This window comes from Helicoverpa zea, chromosome 2 (genome assembly GCF_022581195.2).
Source record: "Helicoverpa zea isolate HzStark_Cry1AcR chromosome 2, ilHelZeax1.1, whole genome shotgun sequence".
In the NCBI taxonomy this organism is placed as follows: Eukaryota; Metazoa; Arthropoda; class Insecta; order Lepidoptera; family Noctuidae; genus Helicoverpa; species Helicoverpa zea.
The window spans coordinates 13,896,160-13,911,239 of NC_061453.1; the positions used below are offsets into that span (position 1 = coordinate 13,896,160).

The 15,080-nt window shown below is 36.1% G+C and overlaps 1 protein-coding gene across 2 annotated transcripts in view; it reads right to left on the minus strand.

Annotated features, from left to right (window-relative positions):
- Positions 1-550: 550 nt before the first annotated feature.
- Positions 551-15,080, minus strand: part of LOC124639692 — a 46,859-nt gene continuing 32,329 nt past the window's right edge. For both annotated transcript variants that reach the window (XM_047177148.1, XM_047177142.1), the window contains exons 6-12: positions 9,981-10,112; positions 8,104-8,271; positions 7,491-7,680; positions 5,522-5,673; positions 4,117-4,232; positions 3,619-3,801; positions 551-3,526 (exon numbers count right to left, since the gene is read on the minus strand). In XM_047177148.1, the coding sequence (XP_047033104.1) occupies positions 1,053-3,526; positions 3,619-3,801; positions 4,117-4,232; positions 5,522-5,673; positions 7,491-7,680; positions 8,104-8,271; positions 9,981-10,112 (3,415 nt within the window). In that variant the 3' untranslated portion in view covers positions 551-1,052. The remainder of the gene's footprint in view (positions 3,527-3,618; positions 3,802-4,116; positions 4,233-5,521; positions 5,674-7,490; positions 7,681-8,103; positions 8,272-9,980; positions 10,113-15,080) is intronic.

Consider the following 15,080-nt stretch of genomic DNA (forward strand, 5'->3'; position numbering starts at 1 on the left):
AACCGTGTTTCGAATCCCATCAGTCAGTACATTTTTATTTCAAATAGGTATATGGATGGATTAAAAGTACGCGTCTTCTGTCCTACTTATGGCAATAATCTGATTAAAAACTTAAAAACTATAGATGACGTATAATCTTCTTCAAAATTTATTCCGAGCAGAAGAAGAATTAAGAATCCAATCACAATCAATTCAGCCGTTTTAGCTTTACGTAAGAAACATACTATTGCATATTCGCAACGTTCAATATTCAATACCTCAGTCTTGAAATTTAAAAAAAAATGGCAAACTAGCATTTTACATTTTTTAAGCCATGAAAATATAAAAAAACAAAGCTTTTGGCTTGCACCACACAGGGGATCAAAGTATAATTCGGGACATTTGGGAAGTAACAGCGTTTTCAAAGACAATAAGAGATTTCGCGAAGCCGGGAATATCGTTTAATACTTATTGTTGGTTTTATTGTTACAATTCAAGGCAAGCTATGAAAACTTTGATATTGTATACTTAACTTTCTTTAACTTTAACTGTAAATAAATAAAACAAATAATGCCATTTTGTACAAATCATATATTTTCTAAATGCATTTTATATAATATAAATGGTACTTTGGCTTATACATATATCATTTCACTCATTTGGTCAGATATGTTTTACTCTAATATACACTTTATTATAACTGTATAACAATTATTATTTTAATAAAACCTACTTCGTAGGTGCCATTTCTCAAAATCTTAATCTAACTGGTAGTTTATGTTTAAAAAATTAAACCGGAGTAAAGTTAGCAAACAATAAAGTAATTATTATCATAATTATACTTTAGTTTTAAAAGTCTATAATTATTCATCCCCAAAACATCTACGTTTAACATGCATTTTCAGTTGTAAATAGTAGATTCTACCTTTATAGCTTTATCTATTAAATCTAGAGAGATCTTACTGTTTATTCCTACAGTTGCTAAACTGCTAAACTTAACCCAGGATATTGAAGATTCAACTCTCAAACTTTACGTCTAACATTCAAAAGTTATTTCTCAGTCTAACTTAAAATCAACCTTTCTTGAATTCAACCTTTTTCACAGTTCCTGTACTAGTTTCAGTATCATTTGACGAACCAGAATTAGAATGTTCCAGTTTTACTGAATCACATCTTTTATCACTACCCCTTTTACCTTTAGAACTTCGACTCAGAAGTGAAGGAGTTCTTATGCTTTTTCTTTGTTTTACCTTAACGGCTTTCTCCGGCGGTCTGTGAATACTCTCAGTTCTATGTTGAAGTTTATTGAGTCCAAAGTTAGGCTTGATTTGGGCAGTTTTTTCTAAATCACTCACATCTGGCAAAAATAAATCACTAACGCACACGTAATCATCTTTTGGTCTAGGAACTACATTACCGGGATTAATTTTTACGGGCACTATTTCTAATTTCTTTTCGTAAATTGTATCTGGCCCTTTAGTATCCAGAATATCATCCATGTTTGTTGGTGAATCTACACCACAAACTAATTCTTTAATGAGTTTATCTTCAAATTCTTCATCCAAGTCAATATCATCATCATCGTCATCTTCATCGGAACAAAAGGATGAAAATGATGTAACAGATCCAGTTTGAATGTGGAAATCATCTGGAAGGCGTACTCTAGGTACATTTGTTGGTATTTCAACCTGGCTGGGAGATGGCGTTATTACTATTTTCGGTTCCTGAGATGAAGGAATATCACTGGACGCTATTATCACTCTAGGAAACTCCCTGTCTTTTGCCATAATAATGGTTGTTTCTGGCTTGCTTCTGTCAAAAGATGCATTTCGAGAAGCAGCAGGATACAAACTGGGCGACAAACTATCAATATTTTCATAATTTTTAACTCCTACATCTTCATTTATTTTCTTTACTTGGGACGCGTCGAATGACGATAGGGGTTTCGTATTTTTATATGCAAGGCGTCGTTCCAACGTTGTTGTTCTTGGTGGTGGTTGTGGTGGTACCTTTGGACGATCATCCATAGATGAATACCCACGAAAAGTCTGCAAAGAGTTCGGTTGTAATGACAACCGCTTTTGGGCTTTCGGTAAATCTGGCAGAACTTTGGGAAAATTCCTCTTTTTAATGGTTAATAAGGCTTCTTCAGCGGTCATAGGATTAGCTTGAGAACGTTCCTCCCGAGAAGTCACATTTATATCGTTTCTAAAAGTGACTGGCGGTAAAATATTTGCGAGATTGTTACTCTCCATCCTTTCAAGTAATTTATCGTAATTCACATCAGTAACTGGATCAGATGAGGAATGTTTATGAGATATTATCAATGGTTTATCTTGAACTGCTAAAGTTACAACATTTGTAAATGTTATTTCATCCCTATTAGGCTCAGTATTACTCGGGGTTATCAATTCATTGTTCGTAGATTTTTCAAGTTTATTGGAATGTATTTGATCACCAGCGTCGAACGACTTAGAGATTTCTATTGGCTCTTGATTTAATATGGAGTTAGTGCGAGCGGCTGGTGTTGCATCTATGGCTACAGAAACTTTTTTAGACTGTATACTTTCAGTAGCTTTACTTTTTATGGAATCATTCGATTTACTCGTTTGTTTAATACTGCTAAGCGACTGCTTATGGCTTCCTATAGACGAATGTGATCCAAGTGCCGAAGTCGATGTTGTTTTCTCAGATGTTCTAGTTTTACTATTAGTTTTTGAAGCGTAACTTTTAGAATTTATACTATCATTCATTTTACGGCTGTCCGTTTTGCTTTTTTTAGTATCTGAGAGAAGTTCTTCAGACCTTGTAAAAGGTTTTGCAACAGTCATATGTTTTTCATTTAAATCAGAATTCGATTTTCTTAGGATACCCGGAGAGCAACGGTGCATCATTTCATTGGCAATCCAATCCCTCACTTTAGTGTGAGCGTCTAAAGTACTGGTCGATAAGTGCCTCCTTAGCTTAAATCTCTCTCTGAACCCCCCTGAATCATCTGATTTAGGGGTCTTACAGGGATCAGATTTCTTTTTATGTTTCTTAGAATTGTTTTTCATTTTATTAAAACTCATCGACTTTATGACGCTGCAACCGTTTTTTAGAGTTTGCAAAGCGCTTTTGTCGTCCTTCGAGCTCTTTTGACCGATTACATCCACTTCGCCTATTTCAGCGCGGGGCTGATGAGAACTCTCGAGTGTTTGTTCCCGTAGTCTGAGCTTACGTTTTTTGAAATACAATATAGAGCAAATTCCGACGTTGACGGCGAGAAAGAGAATAGCTAACGACACTATCAACGTAATAGTTGCACTCGATGTTTTTACTGGCATGTTGGGTTTTGGTTTGATCGTAGTGGTGTATGTAAAGGTATTTTCCATTAATCCTGATGGAACGGGTCGCGCTGGTTTCTCAATGGACATGATCTCCTTGTATATAACGTTAGTGTCTGGTCTTCGTACTGGTTGTGAGTACGGACGCATTTTGCCGTAAATTGATGATGAATGGTGCGGGGTTTCCACTACTTGAGGTGCCCATATTCTGCGGATTGGATCTGGTGGAAAATGTTTTATTGTTAACCTTCATTTGTAGCGATTGTGATAATGATATTACTGTTAAATTACAAGGCAAATAAAAATATCTTACCTACAACACTAGCCGTGTTTCTATGAGTAACCTTCGGTTTTGTTGACGGTGGAGGTTTCGTGGGAGGTGGAGTGTACTCGAACAGTGGATCTATGACATATTTGCTCATCTTGCTCGGCAACGTGTCCGACCAAAACTTAGTATAGTTCGACCGGTATGACTTGTCCACTTCTGGAGGAATATCTGAAAAACAACGAATTAAGCATTTGTGTCACGATCTATTAAATTAAAAAAAAAAAAAAACTGCATTCGAAATAGCAGGACACTATTTTTAAAAGTTCGTGTTTTTGAAAATAATCTAGAACAACATATGAATAAATACATAAATAATTGTAGAAATTAATAACTACCTTGTTTTATTTCCAAAAATCAAGTTTTAATGAAAATCAATTGTTGTTTGTAACTAAAACACATTTTTTCATTTATAACGTAGTCACAAAAATCGATCGATAGATTAACTATGACTGACAAAGTATGCGGGTATAAAGATTAACTTACCAAATCTCAAATAAGCCTGTCGGGTACCATCATACTCAGACCAGTCAAGATCATATATACTCCATTGTTTTCTATCCAAGTTGTAGAACTTCACTGGAGCTTGTGAATTTGGAGACCTGAAAAATAAATAAAAGCTGTTTGAAGGAACTAATTACGTTACGAATCCACCAGATATACATATAGCAAAACTTATAAAAAATCCCCTGTCAAGCGGTTCAGTATTTTTGCAGTTAAAACATTACAAACACACTCGTATTGTATGTATTAAATAAAAAGTAATTTCTGCAACCTGAGGTCTTAAGAAGCTATGGAAACGATTTTAAGAAATTACACAAAACAACTATAGATTTGGAATGGCTTATGTTTAACTGATCACCAGAAATAGTAACAAATAGCAGACAAAAATAGTAAATGATCACCAAAATGAAACTCGCATTTTAATGTAAAATGATAACCAAAGTTTTAACACTTTGCTATCCCATTTAAGTGAAATTACTCCAAAATAAATCATGCGCAAGCCAAAAATAGTAAATGATCACCAAAATTAAACCACCATTTTAAAGTAAAATGATAACCAAAGTTTTTACATTCTGCTATCCTATTTAAGCAAAATGAGTCCAAATAAATCATTGTTATCCCAAAAGTAGTAAATGATCACCAAAAGTAGTGAATGATCATCAAAATTATACCAGCGTTTTAATATAAAATGATAATCAAAGTTTTTACATCTTGCTATCCTGTTTAAGTAAACTGACTCCAAAAAAATAAGTTCGGCCTGATACAATAAATGTAATTACATTATGGGGACCCTTTTCCTGCACTAGGGTGGAAAATTGTCTATTGCATGCCTCTAAACAGTGCGATAAGAGTGTGTTTTCGAGGGAGTGTATTGAGAAACACATTCTTCTTCTTCTTTCTCCTGCCCTGTTCCCAATTTTACTTGGGGTCGGCGCAATATGTCATTTTCTTCCATTTTCCCCTGTCACTCGTCATACTGACACTCACGCATGCATTGCAAGCCGGACACATAACTTAATATGGCATCATAATACTTTATTTGATAATAAGCCTACATTTTATGGCAATCACAGTGACTTATTTAGGCAAAAATAATACATTAATTTGGTCGTCAAGAGTTGGTGATCATTTACTAAATTTGGTGGTCGAATACAATTTAAAGTGAAGTCGTGACTAAAATAGCTGGTACTATTACATTTTTAGACTTTATTTTTCTGGTGTTCAGTAGATTTTTCTGGTTGCAAAACTAAGGGTATCAAAGCATTTTATGGTGGTCATTATATTTGTTCCCATTTGGAATGACGAAACTATATGAATACTAAAATGGATCCTACAGACCATGAAAGTCTAGCTACCAATACAACCCAGATACAAAATGAAAACATACCCGTATTTAACGAAGTTAGTCCACATCCTCATGAGTACTTCACTAAGCAACTTTTCATGCTGCGTATATTCTTTATCAAAGTGGGTGTTTGTCGCTCCAAGTGGCACCCCAAATACGTACGGTAGTTCTTGCCCTTGCACGCTTTTGTTGAGCTGCAAAAAAGAAGTATAGCTTAGGACTTGTTATTTTTATGATTGATATACTCCTTTCGTTTTACCCTTTACCAGTGATCTATACAAAACTGAAACGATTTGAAGAAAAAAAAATTGGAAAATTATACAAATAGATAGTAGAAAACGGATAGCAATTTATAAATTACCGAAATTATACCGATAGTCAAAAACATTTCTAATTATATACTAATGGTACCAATGTTCCACGTGTTAAAAAAATGCAATAAAATTGCTCGTAGTGTAGCGACAATATCATTTTCTATCGATCAAAAATCGCCATTATTAATCCCTTCGAATTACTTAATCACATGGAAGTAAACTTCATAGTGTTTGTTCAGTATTAAAGCAGTATTTTAAGTTTGATGTACCAATGTACCAGCTGGTACCAGCACCTGATGTGCACTATCTTCACACCAGTTTACGATATCATTATGAAACTAATTTCATAACCTGAACTAGGGACGAAGTATGGTCAGTTGTGTAGAATCTGCTGCTTTAGTAGTAAATAGTAAATGTGTTGGTATCTAGATAAATACTTTATCTTGTTTTAAATATCATCATCGTCTGCCGTGCCCTGTCCCATGAGTCATATGTGATACACACCGATTGTTTAACTATTGTGTCTACATCGTGAACAGTGAAGTGGTTAACATGGTACTGATATTGTCAAGTTTTTATTCAGATATCTGTTTAATTTTTACCATTAAAAATATTTAGATTAGGTATAAGTCTTGGCAACTTCACAATTTAAGGAAAAACTACGTCGCAGGTACTTTTAGAAAACATGTTTTTGACTTCAGAAGTCCAACTGGTATTTTCTAGTTATCCAACCTAAGAACAACGCAATTGGCCTTGAACGTGCTTAAAGAACCCCTCATAAATAGTCCTTAAAACTCAAATATGTCGTCTTGAACCTTTTAAAGTTTTCACAAAACTATTGTTCTAAAAACGAAACAAAAGGCAAACAGAATGCATTTTTGGAGAAGGCTTGTGTTTTCAAACGAAACGTGAAAGTCGATTTGACATTAGAAAGCCGAGTCTACTTGAAATATTTCGTTTTGCATGTATTTTCTGTTTAAATTTTCTGCAGCAGTCGTTTTTGTGTACGCTTCCATACAAACATGGTAGAAATAAGAATTTATCATTTCTTAGAAAGTCTTGAGCATCTGTCTACAATAAGAACTATTAAATGAAACTGTCTTGGGGATATTAAATTTTTATGAAGTTGAATCTCTGTGTATAGTCAAACAACGCACAACTTAAGGAAGGAATAGGGAACTTTTTGATACACCTGCTGTATTATTTTTCCTTTTGCTTATAATTATTATAGTTGCCCGTTTTGATATATAACACTATGTGAGTACCTATGTGGACGTACCCTACATTACATAATAGTAAGTTACCCGTCTCTTACTTTTATGTTATGTATCTAGCAACTTGCCACTGTTCCTATTTAAGCCGTATCATAATAATCAGTTGAAAGGTACAGATGGAACCCTAACTAATGTATTACACTACAAAATTGCGAGGGTTTGAAAGTTGCTTTACCATTCTTCACCTTCACCTAACAGACAGACATGTGTTGCTGGGGAGTTTGTTGCGCCACTTCTTCTTCCCAGCTCACACATAGGAAGTGGTGAAGTGCGGGCGTTTTGGGGGCTGTCTTTTGTTTTTGACGTTCGAAAAGTGCTGATTTATCAGCCTAATTTGAATAAACGTTTTTAAGTTTGAATTTGAGTTCATTTATTTTGGAAAGTCATACCGGTACCAACATTTGTACCCTTTTACATACTTACCGCAGCATAATCGGAGCTAATAGAATTATGTCCAAACACGTAGAAATAGGACTGTCTGTTGGCTTTGGACTGGTAGTTGGCGAATCGTATGACAGGAGCTAAAGTACGAGCGTCGCTGAATACGTTGAGTATCACGTCCCGATTAGTTTCAACGTTCCATCGCTGAGGGTCCAGTTTTGATGGCGAATATCTAAAAAATATATCTCTTGTTAAAGGAAGATATTACTTAGTTATGGTTATGATTCTAAAACCACCTATTGTATAAGTATTTTTATGGCGTCCATCTATGTACATACGTCTTCTCCAAATTTTAACACAATAGGTTTAGCCATTTGAGCGTTAATGCGTAACAAACTAGTTTTAACATGAACAAGAATAATAAGGATTACGTAATAATTCGACCATCCTAAGCTATTTGGGATCTTTGATCGTTTAAATTTTAAATGTTAACCTATGTACAGAAAACTTGAACATGTGTCAAACACCTGTCTAAAAAAAGCGTGGCTGCAAAATGGACCTTATTTCAACGTCATAGTCTGTCATTTTTTTTAAGACAAGTGTTAAACTGACGTTTTAAAGTTTTTTTGGTTAGATGGTAAAAGATTAAACTTACTCTTTCAAAATGGACTTCAAAGTCTGGTCTTCAGCTCCTTCGAAGATGATCTTTGCGAATTTCTTGATAAACTCATCTCTCTGATTCTCCAAGACACCGTGTTCCAATTCTATGACACCAAAGTCATGGTACCTTTCTATTTCTGTCACTCCACTTAGTAGTTGATACCTGAATAGAAAGGATCAATTAATAATGGTAACAAATAGCAGAAGTTTTTACTAGACTGCCTCATGCTCAATTACTGAAGTTTGGCTAAATGGCACTATGATTTTCTAATCATAACTTAGACCGGAATTAGAAAACCCTGGCACTTAGTCATAGACATATTCCGTGATAAGAAAAAATCAGTCTGACTTTTACTGACTTCGAAAAAGTATCTATTTTCGGAGAAGGAACTACGCCCCAACCTTACTTCGATAATGAAATAAAGAAAAATAACAACCAATAAATCTAACAAGCAAGTATTTAGGACATACTTTTGTAACTCGGAAAAATACTCTGTATTGCGAATACAAGTTACTATTCTCAGACTGGAGGAAACTTAGAGCATATAACAGACAATGACTAACAGAACTATGGCTATCAATATCTGCCCGAATATAATGCTTGCAGTGATAAATTCTCGCGAAACACACCCCTTATGCCGAGTACACACGGACTAAAGGTGACGTGTAAAGATAATTTAATTAGTGTAGACTAATTTTATTGTAGCCATTTATCTTCTCTTCTATATGTATAAAAATAAATTAAAAAAGAAATACCAGTTTAAATTGTAATTTTATAACCCAAGAATTGGCTCACTCATCCGAACCAAATGTTTAGGCTTTATTTGGACTATTTACAGCCAGTTTCTTCATCAAAAGTTAAAGTCAAATTCAATTTTTCTATTAGTTTTGCTGTCACTTTAGCCTTGAAAAAACGAATTTGACCGTTACTTTTACTTTAGACATTACTTTAACTTTAACTTTTGATAAAGAAACTGGCCGTTAGTAGATAGTTTATGCGAATTTTGCGTAAAATTGTTTAAGCGGTTCTACATTTATTTACGTTGCGAAGCAAGTACCGGGTTGCTAGTATTCATAAATAATGTTACTTTACGATTAGACGAAGCCTAGCAGTTAAAGTAAAAGCGATTTCTTTTTCGCTTTTACTTATGCAAGTTGCAATGTTCATGACAAGAAATCATTTACGATGATTTTACGAGCTCAACATCTCTACAGCTAAAAAATGCCCAGTTCATACGAACCAGACGTTCGTACATTTAACCATTGAATACAAAGCTTTAGCTCATGATGGGGAGTATTACTATTGAAATCTACACACACTGATCTCCCTACTTCTGTCTACAAATTCTCGCACACATTCACTCATTATTGTTTATATGGGACTCTGGCTAGCTTTAGTTTGGGAATCCCCGTGTTCTTAATTTTGTATTTGTTGAGCATGCGTGAGTGGACAGGGTGTTAATCAAGTCGTCGTAGAAAAAAAGTTGTATGCTTTCATGTACTATCATAAGTCATCATAAGCACTTTCATTTGAATTTCATAAGAATGATCATTTGTTTATTAAAAGACAATCACGATAAAAGTTCAGCCCAAAATAAATTAAAGCACAAAAGTATAACGAATTCATTTTTCAAGGGGGATCTTAAGGTCAATCTGGTTCAGAGATTTAAAATTGACAGATCAATTTATCTAAGACGGAAAGTCTTGATTTTAATTCATTATTTCTTAAGCCGATAGGATGACTGAAGGCATTATTAACGATTGAATAATGAAAATTCTTGAAAGAAGATTTATTTTGTTCGGAAAAGGGATTTTTTTACACGATATTTTATAATTTAGTCTTTTATGTCTATAACCTGATGTAATACTTACTTGCTTAATAAATTCGGGTAGGATTCCATAGTTTTTGCCGGCTCATTGGGTATGAAAGACCCAGCTACCACCGGTCCCAAGGGAGTTTCAAATTCTCGGGCTAAGATCTGCACTTTCTTTATTTCTGACAACCTAAAAACAAAGATATTTACAGCAGTCTCATTATTAGCACATTTATTACCATCCCCTGGCAGACCCTTAGACCTGAAAATTTTATTTGAATGAAAGCAAAAGTTGCTTTCTCGTGTATTCCAATAATACGCAATAGAAGAGTTTTTAACGCCAAAATCTTAAGAACCACTGGTCTCATTTGAAAAAATACTTTATTGTTACATTTTCAACAACAACGTTTTGTTTTTTAAATACAATGAAAAGATTAAGAAAATTGTTGTTCAATTTAGGAGTCCATCCTAATTTATTTGTTTCTAGAACTCGATAGTTTTCGAACTTCTACTTGAACTCTAGAAATGAAGGATAACTCTCGAGTTACAGAGTTAAAGTTTATAAATAGGGTGACCAGACAAACACACTATCGGAAAACAAACAAGCGTAAACCACAAATACTGTTGGATGGGCCTCGCTGGAGAAATTGCTGGCGTTACTGCAAACTCCGTTGAAGTCCCCGTTGAAACCCCGTGACCCTCAATGTAGGTGAAAAAGGCAAACTTACCTGGGAAACAGGGAAGTGGACAGGAAGGCAGTCTGCCGACGACGGGACACTCGAAATGCCGGCCGGCCAGCGGGACACTTTCTCTGCACTTGCTTCGTATTGTCTTTTCACGAGTCCGGGTGATCGAGGCACTAACAGACAGCACTTCTAGCGAGGCTTTTATGGGTTTTTTCTTATTTTTATCGCGCGACGAGCCGCGGGCGATACCAATTTTTTGACTTTCCCAAAGAGAAGTGAAAACAAAAGCGAAACCCGTCATGGCAGGAAGAAAAATAAAGATAAAGAAATGAGGAAACGACCAAGAAGTCTGAACATTTCCCCCCACTTGAAAGCCACATGGGTTTCACGGATAAGCCGAACGCAACGGAAGCTATGCTCGAAAGATATATGTATGTTAAACTAAAACTTAACTTCTAAGAATGAGCAATACGATATAAATTACTGAGATCGATATTGCTCGAATTATATCTAACATAAATTAATGAATTGGTAAAAGGCAGACCCTGACGATAGGTCGTCGAAGCGTCTTGCCATTAGCAGCTCGGAGAGTAACAACTCTAACAATATTATCGGCACCTGGGTGTACTTGTTCTATATGAGCCGATCTCCAGAGCAAAGGTGGAAGATTTGGTTCGTTGACGATGACTAAATCGTTATCTTTTAAATTAGGCGCGATTTGAAACCATTTGTTCTTTTGTTGAAGTGTGTGAAGATAATCACGTTGCCAAGCTCGCCAAAAGACGATTTGAAGACAAGCTAAGCCATTGTATACTATAGCAGATTTATTTTTATAAAGTTCATTAACGAACTCTTTGAGACATTTATTCGCGCCTAAGAAATTTTTACGACAAGCGGTTAGAACATAATAACACATATCGCGACGAGAAGCAAATCCGATTATCCAGAAGTTATGTTGACTCAACGATCGCGATGTTCTAGGACCGCAGTGAAGATACTTTAAAGGAAAATGTTTAACTATCATTGGAGACAGTGGACTTAGTTTAGGTAAAAGCAGAGGGTGTAACGTAGATGTGAGTAAGTAAACCTCACCAATGCGTCCCCTCACTCGCAACAAACCGTCCTCATTTATAAACGGTGAAAGGTTTTGAATAGATTTGTAACCTTGTTGCTTATCAAGCACTGGATTAAATTCCGTTGTCATATATTGACTTTGAGTATACTGAACCAGAGTTCTCAATAACTTATTAAGTTCAGCGCTAGCACGAGGAGAAGTGTCCCAATTTTGTTTGGGACGTTTAAAATTAGAAATAATGCGAAAACACCAGGCTAAAGTTCCTTGATGTTTCATAAAATTGGAATGTCTAGAAATTAAAGTTGTATTTACATCTTGAACTTGACGAGAATGTAAATGTTCTGTGATAACGATTTCACGATTAGCTACATGCATTTTTAGTAAATGAGGATTAGTATTAATCCAAGAGAGCGTACTACTGCTATAAGAATGAGCACGATTACTTTGAATAGGAGTTTTATCCTTTAACAGATTATACATGTGAGATAGCACACGCGCTAGAAGCAAAGCATTGCTTAGCTCGAGCCTATTCACTGTAGGAGCCACTCTAGACTTTCCTATAAATAGATGCGTTACAGTAGAATTCGTACATGTAACAGCGCATGAATACACGTAGCATTCATATTCTTTTAACGAACCGTCGCGAAATCCTACTAAGTAGATATCAATAAGATCCGGAGGTATGACTAGCCGCGGTAAGATTATACTTTTCAAACTTAATAAATTCGCGGCAGGCGAATGCCATTGTTTGGCTAAATATTGAGAAATAGCATCATCCCAAGATAAATAAGGCAAACTCGTTACTTCATAAGCAACTATGTTGAGCTCATATTCTACGAGAGCTTCGGTAGGACTGTCTCGCCATAAAGTATACTGATAGCACTTTTGTGCAGGCCTGAACTGAATCTGCCTGTAAATGTTACAAACAGGAGAAACTTCAGCAAGAAGAACAATTTTATAAAAGCCAAACTTTGTAACTAAATCGACTATATCGATTTCAAGTTTAGGTCCTGTATGAACAATATTGTTCAACGTGTAATTATTCGTAGTCCGACTACTGACGTCGAAGACTACACGCAGTCGTGTCGTAGTACTTTCTGGACGCACGGCGCAGTGATGCGGAATAAGATACTGAGCAGTAGACAAAGAATCAATAGGCTGCATATGTCCCAAGTCTTTGTACTGCTCCATGGAATCCTGATATTCCGTTTTAAACTCAGGTCGAGTACATAAACGTTTCTCTAGGTTGAGAAATCGCTTTAAAGCGTGGCGAGAAGAATCGCCAAGGGAAGGGGCATTATCCTTTAACATCAAAGGAACTAAATACCTATCCTCCGGAGTACGATAGGTACCGGATTTCTGTTCACAAACTTCGTGAACTTGGTCTTTAGGGCCGGAAATTCTACATTTCGACGGCTCTTCAGACTCCCAGAACCGTTGAACGGTATCGTCGAACGCACTGGATGACGCGACGAGTGACGTAACGGATTGATCTGGTGTCAGAGTTGACGTGCTATGAAGAAACTGACCTGTTATCACCCAGCCGAATACACTCGATAACGCGCAAGGTAATCCGGGACCGGGAGTGTAACGAGAGCCAGTATATATCTGGTCAAAACACTCAACTCCTAATAAAAGATCGATCGGACCCGATTTATAAAAATCGCAGTCGGCGAGATCTAAGTGTGCGAAATGATCCTTGACGTACATCGGCAGCGATGACGAAGGCATCATTCCCGCAATCTTTGGTAAAACTACAAAAGAGATGTCAAACTGTGGTGACTCACTCAACCGAGGTATTATCGAACCAACAGTGTGACCCTTGATATTAACGAAATTTTGACCAAGCCCAGACACGGTTAAGTTGCATTTTCTAATCCGCAAACCTAATCTACGTGCGCACTCGTTTGTGATAAATGAATCCATCGACCCGCTATCAATGAGCGCACGAGCATACTGCATAGAACCATCTGAATGACGCAATTGCACTACAGCAGTACCTAATATCTTTGTACTCTTGAACGGTTCAGCTGTTGTAGATGAGCAGGTAAGCGTGGTGCTTGAACCCGCTCTCACAGTCACCTTTGAATCACCCGCCTGTGTTTCTTTACTTTGACGTTCGATATGCAGCAGTGTATTATGTCTCTCGTTACAAATATAGCAAGACAACTTTGATTTGCAGTTAACATTATCGTGACCAGGACGCAAACAGTTAGTACACAGACGCAAATCTTTAACTAATGTTCTGCGTTGATCAACCGACATTGAATGCATCTTTCCGCAACGGTACACAGAATGACTTTCATTGCAACAAACGCATATTATCTGGTCTGACTTGGTATTATTTGAGGTAGGTTGCTTAATATTTAAAGAAATCAATGACGTTCGATTCAGACGATCATGATTTTCGACCTTATTAATCCGAACGTTAGATTTATTAAAATTAGAAGAGCAAGCTAACGCGGGTGACTGACTTACTTCCAGAACTTTTATATAATTTTGTAAATAAGCCAGAAAGTTATTGAACGTAGGAAGTTCGTCCTTATTCTCTAACTCGAACCTTCGCCTAGTGTCAAAGTCAAGAGGTCGAGACGCAATGTAAAATAAAATAAATTCACTTAAATCGTTAATATTTAGAGCACGAAGAGCATTGACACTTTCATACAGTGTATTGGTTAATTCGGATAGATTCGATAACGATGGTTTTTGAATTGGGGATAATTTAAATAATTTCTCTAAATAAGTTGTCGCGAGAATGCGCTTGCTGTCGAACCTATCGATGAGCGCGTTATATACTACAGCGTAATTCGCTGATGTAATAGGAACGCCTTTCGTGAGCGACAACGCACTGCCGGACAAACATGGAATTAGATAATGAAATTTTTCTATATCGGATAACGAGGCGTTATTATGCACTAATGGCTCGTAGCTATCTTTAAACGTCTGCCAGTTTTCGATCTGGCCATCGAATTTTGGAATTTTCAACTTAGGTAGCTTTACAGCAGCAATCGATGATTGTGTACCAGATCCCGCTGCCAGTGGCGCACACGAACTAGAGTCAAGCGAATCGGCAAACTCAACGGCCGCGTAATATAACTCGTCAAACGACAACAAAACGAGATCCTCAATTACGAACTTCGGATTAATTTTTAATTGTATTTTATTAATTTCCTTACAAACTTCAACATAAGTATCGCGAATTTTTTCTATTGACTTATATCTGGCCTTGAAAGTAGTTATTTTTGCTTTACTTTCTTGGCAACTTTTAACTAAGTCGTAAATAATTTGCATGTTTTTGAACGCATACTCGCGTTCTTTAATCAACGATTTCAATTCTACTTCCATCTTGCTCAGAGACTACTGAATGAAGAAAGAAAAAGTTAACTGATTGGTTTAT